The 17,244-nt window shown below is 39.2% G+C and overlaps 1 protein-coding gene across 2 annotated transcripts in view; it reads right to left on the minus strand.

The window, feature by feature from the left end:
* COL4A4 (collagen type IV alpha 4 chain) overlaps positions 1 to 17,244 on the minus strand; it is a 68,115-nt gene that overhangs the window by 20,452 nt on the left and 30,419 nt on the right. For both annotated transcript variants that reach the window (XM_057417075.1, XM_057417073.1), the window contains 14 exons: positions 13,307 to 13,376; positions 11,797 to 11,901; positions 11,036 to 11,200; positions 10,389 to 10,481; positions 9,896 to 10,059; positions 8,652 to 8,724; positions 7,265 to 7,371; positions 6,630 to 6,813; positions 5,779 to 5,847; positions 4,578 to 4,682; positions 3,837 to 4,055; positions 2,782 to 2,943; positions 1,964 to 2,134; positions 184 to 327 (listed from right to left, as the gene is read on the minus strand). In XM_057417075.1, coding sequence (XP_057273058.1) covers positions 184 to 327; positions 1,964 to 2,134; positions 2,782 to 2,943; positions 3,837 to 4,055; positions 4,578 to 4,682; positions 5,779 to 5,847; positions 6,630 to 6,813; positions 7,265 to 7,371; positions 8,652 to 8,724; positions 9,896 to 10,059; positions 10,389 to 10,481; positions 11,036 to 11,200; positions 11,797 to 11,901; positions 13,307 to 13,376 — 1,831 coding nt within the window. The remainder of the gene's footprint in view (positions 1 to 183; positions 328 to 1,963; positions 2,135 to 2,781; positions 2,944 to 3,836; positions 4,056 to 4,577; positions 4,683 to 5,778; positions 5,848 to 6,629; positions 6,814 to 7,264; positions 7,372 to 8,651; positions 8,725 to 9,895; positions 10,060 to 10,388; positions 10,482 to 11,035; positions 11,201 to 11,796; positions 11,902 to 13,306; positions 13,377 to 17,244) is intronic.

Genomic DNA, 17,244 nt, shown 5'->3' on the forward strand with positions numbered 1-17,244 from the left:
TCTTTCATTATATTTCATTATGCATTTGTGAGATTAACAGGATTTAATATTTAGTATCTCTGAAAATAGAAGCGAATATATCTTTACAGCAAGAAGAAAAAAGTAAACACATTCCTAACACACTAGGAATGAAACCAAACGTAGCAGTAACGTAACTTGAGAATGAAGTGGATTTTTACAAACCTTTTATTCCCATATCCCCACAATCTCCACTAGGCCCAGGTGGACCCATTTCTCCTTCTTCTCCTTTAACACCAGAGATCCCCATTGGGCCTTGTGTTCCTGGGAGTCCTGGGAATCCTTGGGGTCCTTGAATCCCTTTGCTTCCTGGTAATATTAAATGCTTTATTTACATATTCAGCATGCTATGCTGTTCCTGTCATATTCTAAGGAGGAGTATAAAGCAAAAGGCAGGGAGTTTAGAATGGCTCCTTAGGAAATCAGCAAAGCTAGAGAACCAATGGAGCATGGCTTCATTCCAAGATCAAAGTTGTCTTGAAATCCAGGTTGACTTGAACCAAGCATCTTCTCCCTCCCTGCTACCTCCCCCTTGGAGGTTTAGGCTACATTTACTACTAAAGCAGTTATTCCTAACATCTTAAGTACAGTGCGTAGTCTAAGACACCACCAGATTTTGCATATGGCTACAGGTAATCATGACTTCTATGTCCAGATGACAGACAAAACCAGGATTTTGCTATAGTTATTCAGAAATCTTGCACATTAGCCAGTGATGATTTGGGACTAAGCTCACATTTTTTTTAAGTATTACACATAATGTGAAGCTATTTCTCCACTTACTCATAGAATCAGTCATTTAGGTTGGAAAAGACCTTTAAGATCATTGATTCCAACCATTAACATAGCACTGCCAACTCCACCAATAAACCAGTGCCTCATCTACACATATTTTAAATGCCTCCAGAGATGGTGACTACACCACTTCCCTGAGCAGCCTGATTCAATGCTTGACAACCCTTTCAGTGAAGAAATTTTTCCTAATATACAATCTAAATTCCCCTGGCACAACTTGAGGCTGTTTCCTCTTGTCCTATAGCTTGGTGCTTGGGAGAAAAGACCAACACCCACCTTGCTACAGCCTCCTTTCAGGTAGTTGTAGACAGCAATAAAAGGTCTTTCCTCCAAACTAGGCAACATCAGTTCCCTCAGCTGCTCCTCTTAAGACTTCTGCTCTAGACCCTTCACCAGCTTCATTGCCCTTCTTTAGACATGCTCCAGCAACTCACTATCTTTCTTGTAGTGAGGGGCCCAGAACTGAACACAGTATTTGAGGTGTAGCCTCACCAGGGCTGAGTATAGGGGGATGATCACTTCCCTAGTCCTGCTGGTCACACTATTTCTGATACTAGCCAGGATGCCGTTAGCCTTCTTGGCCACCTAGGCACAAGCTGGCTCATGTTCAACCAACACCCTCAGGTCTTTTTTCACCAGGTAGCTTTCCAGCCACTCTTGTCCAAGCCAGTGGTGTTGCATGGAGTTTTGTGACCCAAGTGCAAGACCCAGCACTGAGCCTTCTTGAACCTCGTACAATTAGCCCTGTCCCATGAATTGTCCAGATCCCTCTGTAGAGCCTTCCTACTCTCAAGCAGATCAACACTCTTCTTCACCAAGTCATCTGCAAACATAGGGTGCACTTGATTCCCTTGTCATTGATAAAGACATTAAACGGAACCAGGCCCTGAGGAACACCAGTTGTGACTGGCTGTAAAACAACTAAAGCACCAGGATGCACCAAGATGCATCAAACTATTTCCTTTGTTTTTATTGTAAGAGAAAGAACAGAGGATGCTATTGTTACTGCCTCTACCCTGCTGCAGGGTCTTATTCTTGAAGCTGGAAAGAGAGGAGGGTGCAAAATATTTCTTAGCTTTAACAGCAGTAGAAATAGTTCCCTCTACAACAGAAGTTATAGACAAAGTGCTTTGCAGGATGTTTAACATACCTGCTTTTCCTGGGAAACCAGGTGGTCCTTTATTGCCTGGAAGTCCTGGAAGTCCTCGAGAGCCTGGAGGACCTGGGGGACCTTGTGAGCCAGGAGAGCCTTTGAGACCTTTGATTCCAGGTGGCCCAGCTAGGCCCCTGTCTCCCCTTTGACCTTTAAAGCCTGGTAAGCCTAAGAACAAGAGATTTAACCAATGTATATAAATGCAAGACAAGGGTTCACCAATTGTATCTAAAAAATGTAAAGTGATAGCTTTTGGTATAAATTTGAATATCAACAAACACAGCAAAATAACTTGGAAACTTTACTACTGGAGTACTGGGTCTGCCCAGATTTTTAACCTGAAATTTTTTTCTTGTATTTCTTTAATGAGAGACATGAGTAGAAGCTCCCTGTGAAAAATCCTTACTAATTTGTAAATACTTTTGGTGTATATGTCCCCTAGCTATCCCTAAAAATCTTTTTAATTTAAGAATAAGGAAGATAAAAGTATTACAGTAATGACAAGAGCTCAGTTAAGTTACTCAGGGCAACAGAAAAGTGATAACTCTTCCATTTGTTACTTAACTGAACACACTGTGATTTGGCCAGTTAAGGAACAGTGCAAAAAAGGGAAGTGAAGTTGGGAAATGTCTGATATGCGCACTGTACATTCCCTGAGTTTAAACAAATGTGTAAAACATTAATGTACACCCCTACTAATGAGCAGCTCCCATGGACATATTTGTCATGTCAGCCACAAAAATCATGCTATTAAATCTCCTAGAAAAGATGTGCAGAGCTTAGAGCAGTGAGACAACTTTATGGATGTTGTGTACCTTGAGGTCCTGGCAGGCCCATGACACCTACAAGTCCTGGTGGCCCTGGTAAGCCTGTGTCACATGGTGGACCAGGGAAGCCTGGGCAGCCTGGTGCTCCTATATCACCTTCTGGTCCTCTAAAACCTTTGGCACCTGTAAATCCTGGGACACCAGGCTGTCCTGGAAACAAAAAACATTGTAAAATATTTACTTCCACTACCATCCATCAGAATTCCTAATTGTTATTTTTAAACTTACATGTTCAGTTATTGCAATATCTCACTTATCCTCTATTTTTGCACAGCTTGTGAAAATTGATGCTCTACTGCAATTTAGAATTGGCCAATGTGGAGAGCTTCTTTCTTTAAGCTAAATAAAAATTCAACCCTCGTCCCTAGGTGAGGATGACTTTATGGATCAATAAGCAAGTTTCTGATGTGTAAGTGCGTAATGGAAGGAGCTCACTAGCCTGCATGAGCTGCACAGCACTGGGGTCAGTTCTATAGGTATTTGCTGCACAGAGGAGGGTGTGTGTCTGCTTAGGGCTGGGGAAGAGGAAGACCTATAAGAGGAATCAATAGTATCCACTATGAAGAGGGAAGTGGCACCATGGAGACATCTGTAGCAAGACCAGTGTAGTGCACAAGATATTGAGGTTTACATTGAAGAACTCTGAGCAAAAAAATTAACCTCTCTCTCCCTGAGTGTTCAACTGCCTTTTGCCAGTCTTTTCAGATTTAAGTAAACAGTCTGATGTAGGGATTGTCTGTATGGTATAGCAGGAGGCCCTAAACACAGATGGCTGCCAGGCAGCAAGTAACAGTAGCAAGAATAGGAAGCTGCAGTGTTACTCCACAGACTGGGTAAAAGCATCCTCCCTTTCCTGCAGTGCAGATCTCCTTAGTGGCTGGTCAACCTTAACTGTAAAAATGTAAATGAAAAATAGGGCATACCATTCACAGTCACCATTATGGATCCAGGCAAAAGAGTAAGTTTTATCTGAATCAGGACCAAATTTGCACAGATTTTCCTCTTTGGACACATGGAAACGCTTTATAAAAACTGGCTCATACCTTGAGGCCCAGGAATGCCTGGATCACCCCTTGCTCCTTGTGCACCAGGGGGTCCTGGCAGTCCCCTGTTGCCTGGGATTCCTGGAGGACCATATGTGACATCACCTGCAACACCTTTCTGACCATCTATGCCACGTGGACCTGCAGGGCCATTTTTACCATCAACTGTAGATCCTCTTTCACCTTCATCACCAGGATCACCAACTTTGCCTCGAAAGCCTGTTGATACAATTTTTAAATTCAAATAACGCATAATTCAGTTTTGTTTGTGGTTTGTTTGTTTGTTTGTTTCCCAAAAAACCTGTGGAATATTATAATTTAACCAGGATTATGACTTTGCATCAAAAAATAACATACATTAAGTTTCAGGTTTCTCATTTACAGCTAATGACACATGAGAGTTGAAGGAGGTAATTATTCTTATAGGAAGTGGCAGTGGTTTCCCTGGGGGCAGCATCTATCTTGCGTGCTCTTACTCTTGTTTAGTTCAATCTGTTTGTTAAAATGATACTACTTGTTTTCAGTTTTCTGAGAATAGTTCCTCTCTGGACACTGAAATTTAAGTTTGTTGCAGCACCTGCAATGCTGCAGGAAGGAAAGGGAAGCTGGTAAGGATTTCTTTTCCATTAGCTTTCATGAAATGCTCTTCCCTGATCCTTTCTACTATGTTAGCGACCTTATCCAGCATTTACGCATTACAGCTTGACCAGCAGTCTCCTGGATTGAGAAAACACAATTTACCTTCTGGCCCAGGGATTCCTGCTCCTGGCCTGCCTCGATGGCCTTTTTGCCCATCAAAGCCGTTTGGTCCAGGATGACCGGGGAGTCCTTTTAAACCCTTTGGTCCTGGAAACAGAAAGAAAATATGTAAAAACTGACAGAGCTCTAAAATGTGTGACCTAAGGAAAAATATTGCATTTTATCCCATGCAAATTCATGTACTTTTGAAGACAAGTGGATTTCATCTGCTTCTAATATTTTGGGCAAGAGCGGCCACACAAGTCACAACCAAATGCATGTTTGCTGTTTTTCTAAATGGACTTGCTTCCTAATCTATAAACCTCAGCCTGCAAGTCACCAGAGTAAATTAGAAAAAAACATGTCTCCTATAACATTTTAATGTTACAGGACATAAACTGTATTAACCTATTGACATTAATGACAGTGTCATCGAGTGAATGGCAGATGTCAACTCAAATTCTTACATTCTTCTGTGCTACATGCTGCTTTTGGAATGGTGCAGATGAGCTCAGTATGCTAATCCCTGTTCTTTCATGTCTGTATAAATTTTGGCTACCACCCACAATACTGATGTCAAAGAACTGTGTAATACCGTGCTAAGCATCTTGAAAATCCAGTATCAGACTCCATTTATTCTGATGAGGATTTTCCGGAGTATTTCAAATGTTTTGGAGGTGATCACAAGCAACATTTTGCCAGTTCCTGGATGAGTTCTTTGAATTTAAATTAAGCTGAACAAGTTGAAGTACTGGTAGTAAGTATTCAGATTTCAGGGCTCAATTGCAACTTGCCCTAAGCAGCAGTTTTAGAAATTGCAGACTTGCAGCATATCTTTGCCTTGCACACTTTTTCTTCCCCTGGTGTCCAGATGTACATATTCTAGGTCTTATCTGACTCAGCCATTTGCGTATTTTACCAACTGTCTCATGCATTTTAATTGAGGCAGGACAGAGTTTCAAGTGACCGTCATTTAATCATTTCTGTGGAGGCAGCCTGCACACCTTTTGATCACGCAAGCTGCAGCCATCTGGCCCGTGTGTCTATTAGATGAGTATATTCCTGTGTATTTGCAGTTTTACATTTTGAGATATATACCTGTTGAAAAACTAGAACAGTGTATCTTTCTAGGATAGCTTCTTTTTAAATTAGCAACTAAAAGCTCTATTTTAGTTAAACCCCAAAATTCTATCTGTAAACATACCTTGAACGCCTTTAAAACCTGGGGGACCTGGGTTTCCAGGGTAAGGTAATGTAATGTAGGCAGTCTCACCTGAAGCAAGAGGGAGAAAGAAAGTGACATACTTGGTTTTAGAATAAATGGAGTCTTAACATTTACTGTAATAGTTCTGTGGAAGTAACCAACTAGATGTGCAAAGGCAAAGAGAAGGGACTTTTATGCACATTGCTATTTGCACGTTACTTAAGGTTTGATGGAGTATCTTAAAATATATTTTTTACACTTATTTTGTATAGAATATTGGTAATGATTCAAATACAGCTGTGTTCTGTTAAGATAAAGATTTTTTTTTTTTACTTGTTGCAGAAATTTGTCTTCATGATAGACTCTGTTGCAAGGAAGAAATAATATTTTCATCTCAATTCTATGTATGTTTCTGGTTCATTTGTATTGCTATCAGTATAGATTTCTTTTTATTTCTAATTTTGGTAGGGATTTAAAGAAAACAAAACCAAACAGACCAAGCCTGAAGTGTCAGCTGTATTTTCCTGCTCCTTCAGCAAAAAAACATTGCCTTGCAAATCCTTACACTCAGGAATACTGTTCACTCCAGAAAATAATTCCTCTGACAGTGTGCACTCCGAGTGGCACTTTGCAGGTTTAAGGCTTCTAGCAATTCATAGTCTCGCTAGTGTCTGTTGCTAAATGCTGACAATATTGTACCTTTCAGTGGCCATAATTCACATGACCACTGAGCTTGCCAAAATTGATTTTCACTATAAGTGAGTAACACTGTATAGAATACATATGAAACTGTAATGGATGCTACCAAACGTGTTTTGTTATTTTGTTCTTAATGTAAACATTCAAATTACCTTTCTGGCCCTTTGGACCAGGTGGCCCAATATTACCAGTATCACCAAAGTCTCCACGGCTGCCTCTGATTCCTGGAGGGCCAGGAAACCCAAAACCAGGCAATCCCATTTGTCCTTTTACCCCAGGAAGGCCTGGGACCCCAGGGAATCCTTTATCACCTGGCAGTGGTACTCCAGAATCACCCTTAAAGAAAGAAATTGTTGATAAGAAATAAAAAGACCTAATTTCTTTCCTCTCTTTGATTATCAAAAGCCGTGTTAGACAATTATTTAGAGAAACCACTCTTCCACAATTAAGTGACATGGATGATAGCAGTAGTTTTAAATATTCAGAGGCAATAGGAACAAAAGGTAGAGTTTTGTGGTTTTTTAGGTCTTCCTGATCCCATAATATAGGCACAGAGTATGCAAAAATTACATTCAGGAATATCAAAATAAACAGTAATACTTCCAAGGAAATTTTCAACTGATAAAAACTATGGGTTTTGGTCTAGGCTAACATATAATGATAGAAGTAATTAATGTGTTAGGAATTTGGACTAAAATGGTACTTTTCATTAAGTAGCTGGCCTTTTGATAAGATAATATGTTAACTGAAATGAAAAAAAAAAAAAATCTGAGAAAGGCAAACGTACCTCAGCTCCTTTTTCCCCAGGCAATCCTAGTTCCCCATCTCGGCCATCATTACCTCTTTGACCTGGAAATCCTGGAACCCCAGCAGGACCTCTTTCACCCTTTGCTCCTTAAAAAAATTAAAAAACCCCAAGAAAAAATGGTGTAATAATTGTAGTAAGTTTAGCGTGGAGGGGGAGAGGTAATTTTGCTCAGGTAAATGAGTAACCATCATCACATCAGTATGATAATTTCCAGTTCTCAGGAAGGCAGTACATAGTCAGACACTTTGTGGAACAACAGGTCTGTCTGTAAAGACTTGTTTACAGACATCAAAAGAATGTGGCTTTTGTTCACGCTATATACAGAGTGAAAATATTTTGTTATTCAAATCACTCAGTTTTGTTCTTAATTTCACTGAAATTAAGGTATAGCGATGCCATATGATGCAGAATTTTTGAATCAATATTCTCACAAGGGTTGTTCTGGTTTTTAGTTTTATTTACCCCCAGATTTCTCTTGCACTGATATTTATGAAAATGTAATTTTTGCATAAAGGACAATAAAAATATTCTAACCCAAAAATTCATTTTGCTGTGTCAAGAAATGCTTTGCAAATAAACAGCAAATGTTTTGCCCTGCTCCAACATCTGTAAACAAACACAGGCATCCAGAGCTAAGCTAATTTTTCACAAACAATAAGATGGACAATCTTTTGTCTGAATAATTAGCTTAGCATTTCTAACTAAGCTTTGCCATCGGATTGTTGTACTTTGTTGTTCTCTGTTTTTTTTTGCTTTTGCAAATCATAACCATAACTGTGGAGAGGTTTTGATCTGTTTTAATTGTAAGAATTTCAGTTGTGGAACTGGTGGCCTATTGTTTCTCTTCAATGCCTGATCAAGGACAATTTTTAGAATTAGGAACAGGAATCTGGATAGCCATTGAGACTTTGAGTTTTTCCCAAGGAGGATGTTGGTAGTTTTAGTTGAGATAACAGTTAGGTTTACTGGCATATGGCACTTCAAGAGGTGGCTGCTGTACAATATTTCTTTTGCTTTCACAATAACTGTATTCTGCTTAGTCTTTGCTATACAAACCTCTGAAAGACCCTGGTTATCAATCATGTGACATGTAAAGTCATTTGTTAGCATTAATAACAAGCTGTTAAAACTGTTTTACAGCTCAGACATACAGTAAAAAGCACATAACACTCTGTTGATCTTGTGTTTAGCAAGAAGAAAATGGACAAGATGGTACCAAGAAAGCAGTTTAGATATACATGACTTCTAGGCTTCAGTAACTTACTAAACTAATGACTTTATTAGAGTAGATGAATATGGTTTTCCCACACTATTGCTCGGGCAGTGTATAGGAAACCAAAAAGCTAATGATGAAACATGTGTTTACCTTTTATTCTAACTCTTCCTGGATCACCTTTCTCTCCTTTTTCACCATGTTGTCCAGCAGAACCAGGTGGCCCCTTACAATTGACAAAAAACGTAAAATTGCCAGTTATCTCCAGCAAGGAATCAATGTGGGGATTGAGAGGAAAATTTGAGATCTATCTCTTGTTCATGCACTATTTGCCCACAACCAGACCAATACCAAATATAGGATGCCGAAAAGAAATGCTTACCTCTTTTGACATCTGTAAAGAGGTGTGTAATGGTCTCTGGCCTTTTCAGCCTGACTCTAGCAAATGCACAACTATAAGAAACTGTAATGCTAGAATAATTGTGTCCATGGCCATATACAGCTGTGGCTTTAAATGCAAGCATATAAAGTTACAAATGATTCATAAACTCTTCCCACTGCAGACCTCATCGCACAATCCTCCGAGGCTACACAGAAGGTAGTCTCTGGAACCTGGTGGCTGCCAGATGAGGCTGTCCTTTTTTTGCTGAGAGAAAGCCTGCAGAGCTGCCAGTAGAAAATTACATAGCAGAATCTATGACTTGACAAGTTTAGAGGGGAAAAGAAGTTCTTTTCTAGATGTTTATGCTAATTTGTGCTCTGAGTTCTCCAAGCAGAGTGCTATTTACCTATCATAATTGTATATGCTCTGCCTCATAAAATAAACATACCAAATAAACTAAGCTTTTCCATTAATTTTCTAAGAAAGGGAACTAAAAAATGACTTGAAATGCTTGAAAAAGTGTTCCTTTTTCTTCAGACTCTGTACACCCCCCAGTGGATATTGACATAAAATCCATCTCGACCTGCTGGCATGCAATTTTTTTGCCTTGATTAGGTTTTGCTGGAAATGCTTTCCTTTGAAATAACTGAAAATCATCTTCATTGGAGCAATCTGTGCATCTTCTGTGTTTTCATGAAAAACAATGGGTATTCAAAACTAAAAGAGAAACAAGTCAAAACAAAACAAGATGCCCATTCACCAGCTTTCCTAAGCCTCCTCACCACCCCACAAACGCAGCATGGGATTCTGTCCCATGGAATTCTGCTTACTCCTGCAAGGGAAATCAGATAGAAGCTAATAAAATGCATCTTTCAGCATGCCTATAATAAACAAAAATAGATAAAACTTTCAGATAGTTTTCCAGGGCAGTTTCTCCACCACTCTGCTTAAATGCCTTCTGTGTAAGTGGTAACTTGATGTTACTCATTTACTGAAGCTCACAAAAACTACTCACAGGGAGTCCTGGTGACCCCATTGCACCAGATAGGCCTGGGTCACCCTTTTCTCCATCTCTTCCAGGGTATCCCATATGTCCTTTCCTTCCTTGAGTACCTGGAAGTCCTTGCATTCCACGTGGACCAGGAGGACCAGCACTACACGCGCAGAGGCCATGATTTCCTACATAAAAATATCAAAATTACATGGAAACAGTTGCACAATTAATGCACAAAAAATAATACTGACCTTTTATTTTGTGTGAGTAGTGCACAGACCACTGTTTTCTCATTATGGTCTTCAAAGGAATGAAGCACATCACTTTTTTTTTACAGTGCTGATTAGTTGCTGTGCTGACATGACTCTACTGACTTAGACGCCCCAGTGCCAACAGGCCGTTTAATTCTACACTTTGATGGGCCTTATCCTCCAAGTTAACATAGACTTCTTGCAAATTCAGGTCTGATACACCTGGCAAAGTTCTCAAATTGTTGCTCTCCAGGCATACTTACCCTTTTCTCCTTTTTCCCCTTTTCTTCCTGGAAGGCCCATCTGACCTTTTATTCCAGGTTCTCCAGGGATCCCTCTGTCAGTACAGATCACACCTTTGAAAAAATAAATTGTAAAGCTAGTATAACTCAGGTTGACTGTTTCCACAGCTTAGGCCATGTGTTCTCCTCTTCCTTATCCTGTTATCCTCATGTGAAAAGGTAGAGTATCTTGTGAAATGCTTTACAAATCACTGCTTATAGATCATACTATAAGAGTCAGTCTGGCTAGAGTTGATGTTAATGTCCTGTTTTTTCATTGCCACTAGCTCTTCCCCTTTCTACTTCAGAACTTTGTGACTCCTGTCTTTACTAAAGGAAGCTGATTTGGGGTTCCTCCACAATTTGCTGTGATTTTAACTTCAGGTGATATATTTTTAGGGATTTATTATATGTATGTTACTTTGTGGGTTTGAATCATGCACAAAACTTTGAAAATCTTGAAATCTCACTGATCAAAAACTAATAGGAAAAACATTTTTATATCACATGTTAAGTTTGATGTGTCTGTCAAAATTTCACTTTTTTGTTTTTTGTGAGACCAACAAAATCAATGAATCCATTGATATGCAGAATGATATTCTTCCCATATAAATTGCTGTTGAACATACTGGGTGGTCCAGGTAAGCCTTGTCTTCCTGGCTGTCCTGGTAGGCCTGGTGGTCCAGGAAATCCAGATCTTCCTGGGATTGATTCACCTGTTCCAGGAGAACCAGGGTCACCTTGAAAACCTTGAGGTCCTGCTGCTCCACTTACTCCTGGCAGGCCAGGCAGACCTATAAAACAATTCTGTTATATGGCCCATACAGTTTCATGTAAACTATTACCACAAGATATTAAGGAAGACATGATAGGCTGTTCAGAACTGTCATGAAGAATAGTTTCTATATATTAAAAAAAAAAAAAAAAGACAAATGTAAATCTTTAGTTTTTTTTCCCCAGGAAAAAAGGCTCCTGCTTTAGACTTTCAAATGCTTTTTCTTCTCTCCATTATCTCTTTTCCGGACTAGCTCCTTATACAGAGCAAAGTCATTGTCATCACCTTCCTTTGTAACTTTTTGAGATGAAGAATAGAATTTCTTAGCACAGCAGTCCAGATATAGGCATGCCATGGATTTACAGTTCATGGCAGCATCTTGCTTTATCTTCTTTTCCTTTTCTAGTAATTCCTCATGTTCTGTTTGGAATATTTTATTTCTTTTTTGGCAGCTAAATGGTGAGCTAAAATTTTTCTTGAACTCTGTAGAGCTCAAATCCTTACTGTTGGTGATTTACATCAAGCAAGAACAAAGAACAGTTTCTTCTTGGCTGCTTTTAGTTGCTTTCTCTACTACTGGTATATAGTTCTCATTTTATCCTCTACTTCTCTTACTTGTTCCATCATCTCCTGGTCTTCCCAGCAGGCCTGCAGGCCCAATTGGTCCAGCTGACCCTGTCTCACCAGCAGGACCCGGAAATCCAGGATCTCCTTGTGGACCTACATGGAATTATAAAAACATGTGAACTGAACATCTTATGCAATTGTCAGCTAAAATCTAAATAAAGCCACAAACAAAATTATAACTTGGGAACCACACAAAAGTAAAGTACAGTAACTTTTGTCTTTATGGAATATTTAAAAAATGTGTAACAATTAAATTTTAAGATGGGAGGATTTGGTTATTTTTCTGCGGATTCCTGTCCATTTTGTTGGCATGGTTTTAACTCTTCATCACTCTGCAGTAGCATCTTTGTGCTACATATTTCAGAATGCCAAGAGAAGTATTTTCACAAAACAACTACATACAGCATTTAAAGTGCATCTCATGTTCTGCAGTGCACACAGAGAGGTCATTTCAGGATCATCCCAGTTGAAATCATCCAGATTTTAAAAAGTGTATTTTCAAAATTGATATAAGGAATACATTTAAAAATTTTAATTACATCTTGACAAAGAAAACCCTAATCAAATATAAAGAACTCCATTAACTTGGAAAAACAAAATATTGGTAGCAGTTCTGTTCTCAAACAATTGTACTAAAGGCCTCTTTTTCTGAACAATGTGTCCACTCACACACAACACACATAGTTAAATGTTACTTGAAATATTAAGCATGGGGTTTGTTTCATGGGCTGGAAATCCACAGAAACCGATGGAAAACAGATTGATTTTTGGATGAGGCCTTTATATAATGGGGAAGTTCTGCTGAACTGAGGTTGTGTTCACAATCAGTGTTTGCTTCACTAGAAATATAATTTATGATAAGGTCTCTGTTAAAATGCTTTTACAGTACAGGTTCTCAAAGTGCTCCCTTTTAGGCAGCAGGCTTGACTGTTTCCCACTGCCTACTGCTATGAAATCAGAACTTCCAAACATCTTTTCACCAATTAGGTTATAAAGGTGGGAATAAAGGGACCTGGGACATAAAAACGCAACGTGAGATTTAGGTTGGAAGGTGATAAGACTGACAGGTGATTCGGTTGAGAGTACTAGTTTCAGGATTTTACCCCTCCTAAGCAACAGAAAGTTGAACTGCAATCTAAAATCTGTGTGCCTTGGCAATTCGAAAATTGGAATTCTAAACTACAAGGGGAATGCCAGTTTTTCATGCTTTTCATAGCTTCTTCTTAAATATGCTTAGATCTGATAACTGGGGATAGTCCTGAAGACCTAGCTGTGACTGCATGCATAAAGATCTTTCAGCAAACATTTAATCTGAAACTTGTATGCTGAACATAGTTCCAGTAAGATCAGTGAGAAACAGACATAGAATATGACTACTAGGAAGATAACATTTTAGGATCTTGCTCCCTGAATCCCCAGTGATCACTTTCAAACACTTTAGCAAAATAGGTCCTAGCCATTTTATACTGTAGAAAGACTAATTAAAACTAACTACAACCTTTTATAGGAAGCAGCGGAGTTTCAACAGTTCCAGGAGGACCTGGGGGGCCTTTTTCTCCTGGATCCCCCTGTAAAAGTCCAACAAGGAGTTTTACTGATAGATATAAATATGTAATATGCTAACATGTAGCTGAAAATTTCAGTAATGGTGGAGCATGTGATATATATCACCTGGGAGCTCAATTTTGACATTTTATAGCATTTAAAACCAGGCAAAATGATTTTAAATAGTTATCTTTCAAGATACCAATGGCTAACCAGTAATATTGCATATATCTGACTCTTCAGAACTTGACTGCTGTATTTGATTTTATTCGTTTATTGTAAAGATGAATCTATTACAATAAATCAGTACCCCTATTATTGAGACATTATGATTTAACAATCAGGCTGTAATTATTTACCTTAAAATTCTAATCAAGGATTTGGAAATAATTTCTATGATGACAGATAAGCATTAAGATAAGAGGTTTTACAGTCTGACAGATATTACTGATGGTAAGAGACACTTAAAGCTCTTAGAAGTTTAATACGTCTGCATCAGGAAACATAAAAGTGCATACTAATGGCAGGGAAAATCACTTCTGCTTGGAGGATTTCTAAATTAGCTTGGATTTTGATATTTAGAATTGCAAGTGAAGTGGACTTTAAGGAATTCTTTTATGTGGCAAATTATATTAGACTTTTTGCTTTGTAGATTAGGAATCCACCCTGCTCTCTGCAGCAAATGGGAACCGAAAAAACAAGAATGTGAATGTGGGAACTGCGTAGTGGGGTTGCATTCCTGGGACTGGTGTTCAGGGCCTTTTAGGACACAGACAAACACAGACAAGGAGAATTGGGGCTGCAAAACTTATCGGTTTTACTGATATTAATTATTAAACATTGTATTTGCTCTGTAAATTTCTATAGCTTTATGTAATGTAAATGGTGAAGAACATTTTGCACTGCCTGTAAAGACCATTCATTATTTTAATGAGACTCATTCCATTAGGAACAGACACAAATGGTCTCAGGGTGATTTCAGCAGGATTCTTACCCCCCCTTGTATTTTGTCTGAAGAAAGCTTTTTGTTTTTTATTATTTATCACAGAATGGTTGAGGTCAGAAAGCACCTCTGGAGGTCATCTTGTCCAACCTCCCCTCCTCAAGCAAGACCACCTAGAGCTGGTTGCCCAGGACTAAGTCCAGACAGCTTTAGAATATATATAAGGATGGAGACCAGTGCTGAATAGAGGACAAGTATCACCTCCCCTTGCCTGCTGGCAATACTTTTGCTAATACAGCCCAGGATATCATTAGCTGCCTTTGCAGCGAGGACATGTCGCTGCTCATGTTCAAGGTCAACTCAGTATGGCCAACATCCTCCAGACTTATGGATCAAAAGGTATGCCAGCAATTCCTTGAAGTCCATTCTTTGCTTTAAGCAGCAGTTAATTTTTTTTTAAGGTGAGTCTACTTTGAATGCAACTGGTTTTGCCCTGATTCTTTTTCTCTTAAATATTAATGCACCTTAGATTCTCTTTGAACACATTTGTTTCAGAAAATCTATGTGAGGATGGGCTGTTCTCAGGAGGGTTTTTAATTATATTCTTGTTCCTCCAGTTTATGTGATTTTTAGCAGATCATAAGCAACACCTGGTTAGGCCAGATGAACAGTTGATGCAGTCTAGGTAGATATGCACTTTTCAGGAACAATCAGATTTATCCCATTGTTTCCAAAGCAAAACTACAGCATCTGTGCAATCAGATCTGATGTATCTATACGACTTAACCTGATTCTTTTAAAGTCGTGTCTATACTTGATTCATTTTCTTTTGCTCCATGTGTTAGAAATTGTAATTTCATCTTTCTGAATCATTACTGCAGGCATTAAAACTTTTACCTTGTATAATATATATATTAATTATTTTTTTGTTTACTGTTTTTAGTGCTACTAGATGGGTACTCAGTGTGGGGACTAATCAACAGAGATTGAAGAATACATTGTTCTATGAAATGTCTTGCTCAAGTTTGCTATAGATCCCTCCAACTAAAACAATATGCACATCAGGGTGAGTATTTTTTAACAACAAAACACAAGGTTTTATTGTACTTTTGGGGAGTAATGGACTGTAATGATTTTTGTGTTTGAACAAGACATGAAATGTTTCCAATTAGTATCTGAATGATCCCACATTGTTGTGAAACTGATAATGGGAGAAAAATGAACATCCATGGGCAATTTCTGCTCCCCATCCTCCCCAGTTGACTTTGAAACAAGTACACTTGTGACTAAAACAAATGTTTTTATTGTACTTTTACTTATTTACTCCATGTGCTTGTCATTACTTATTTACTCCATGTGCTTGTCATTTCTCATTTGTAAACCTGCTTCCTTAAAACTTGTTTATTGCTTTTTATTTGTCTGCTTTCAGCTGCGTCTTTAATAATATACTGCTTAGGGCAAGTCTGCACTAGCCACAGGTTACCTCCTTTTGTCATCACAGACTATGAAGTGTGTTTCAATTTTAACCTTCAATTTATAACAGAGCTTAGAATCATACAATAGTTAGGGCTGGAAAGGATCGTAAGATCATCAAGTTCCAACCCCCCTGCCATGGGCAGGGACATCTCACACTATACATCTCACCCAAGGCCTCGTCCAACCTGGTCTTGAACATTGCCAGGGATGGAGCATTCACAGCCTCCCTGGGCAACACATTCCAGTGCCTCATCACCCTAACAGGAAAGAATTTCCTCCTTATATCCAATCTAAACTTCCCCTGTTTAAGTTTGAACCCGTTACCCCTTGTCCTATCATGACAGTCCCTAATGAAGAGTCTCTCCCAGCATCCCTATAGGTCCCCTTCAGGCACTGGAAGGCTGCCATGAGGTCTCCATGCAGCCTTCTCTTCTCCAGACTGAACAGCCCCAACTTTCTCAGCCTATCTTCATACAGGAGGTGCTTCAGTCCCCTGATCATCCTCGTGGCCCTCCTCTGGACTCGTTCCAACAGTTCCATGTCCTTTTTATGTTGAGGACACCAGAACTGTACACAATACTCCAGGTGAGGTCTCACGAGAGCAGAGTAGAGGGGCAGGATCACCTCCTTTGACCTGCTGGTCACGGTCCTTTTGATGCAGCCCAGGATACAGTTGGCTTTCTGGGCTGCAAGCACACACTGCCGGCTCATGTTCATTTTCTCATCGACCAGCTTGCTCAAATCTCAAGTGTCATTTCTTTCATTTCACAGGTGTAAGTAATTGTGCTTTAAGAAAAGTTACTATTTCATACGCAGCTTTCCATAAAGACTATTTCAGAGGGAAATAAACACTTCTTGACTTTTGTATTTCAGAATATTTAGAGCCAAGTTCATTAGCGTCACAATTTCTGCAGTGGTGGTTTTGTCCTCTCTACTGTGGTAGTAACTTTCACGATGAGCTTTTTCAACTTTGCTGTCTCTACTGATGATCCTGCCACTCACCTTCGTCGCTGCAGCATTTCACTTCTCCTCTTGCTTATATACTGCTGACCACTTGGACCCTATCCCAGGGATTCCCTAGGCCTTCCCCCTGGCTAGACTCACTGCTCCTTTGCTCATTCCAAAGGAATGAGAGTAGGATCCAAAACTGGTTATTTTCAGTCTGAATGTGCTTTAGGATTGTAGATCCCATAGTAAATATAATAGTTCCCATCATTCAAGTTTTAGTTGTTAGTCAGAATTACAATATGCTCCAGTAGTCAGAATAACAGTATGATCATCAGTTCTGCAGCCTGCAGAAGAGGATTCCATAAACTTATATCCTGAAATGTCACTAGACTGGCACCTGGGTCTTCTGAAATTTTATTAAACATCTCTTCTGCACTTTTCAGATAAATACTTCCCTCTTTCACTGCTTAGATCCCCAGTTACGACACTCTCTTAATCTCTAATGGAAAGCATCATGAATTATA

Source organism: Pezoporus wallicus, unplaced genomic scaffold (assembly GCF_028554395.1).
Source record: "Pezoporus wallicus isolate ANWC-B61680 ecotype Strahan unplaced genomic scaffold, APGP_CSIRO_Pwel_v1 contig_360, whole genome shotgun sequence".
Taxonomy (NCBI): Eukaryota; Metazoa; Chordata; class Aves; order Psittaciformes; family Psittacidae; genus Pezoporus; species Pezoporus wallicus.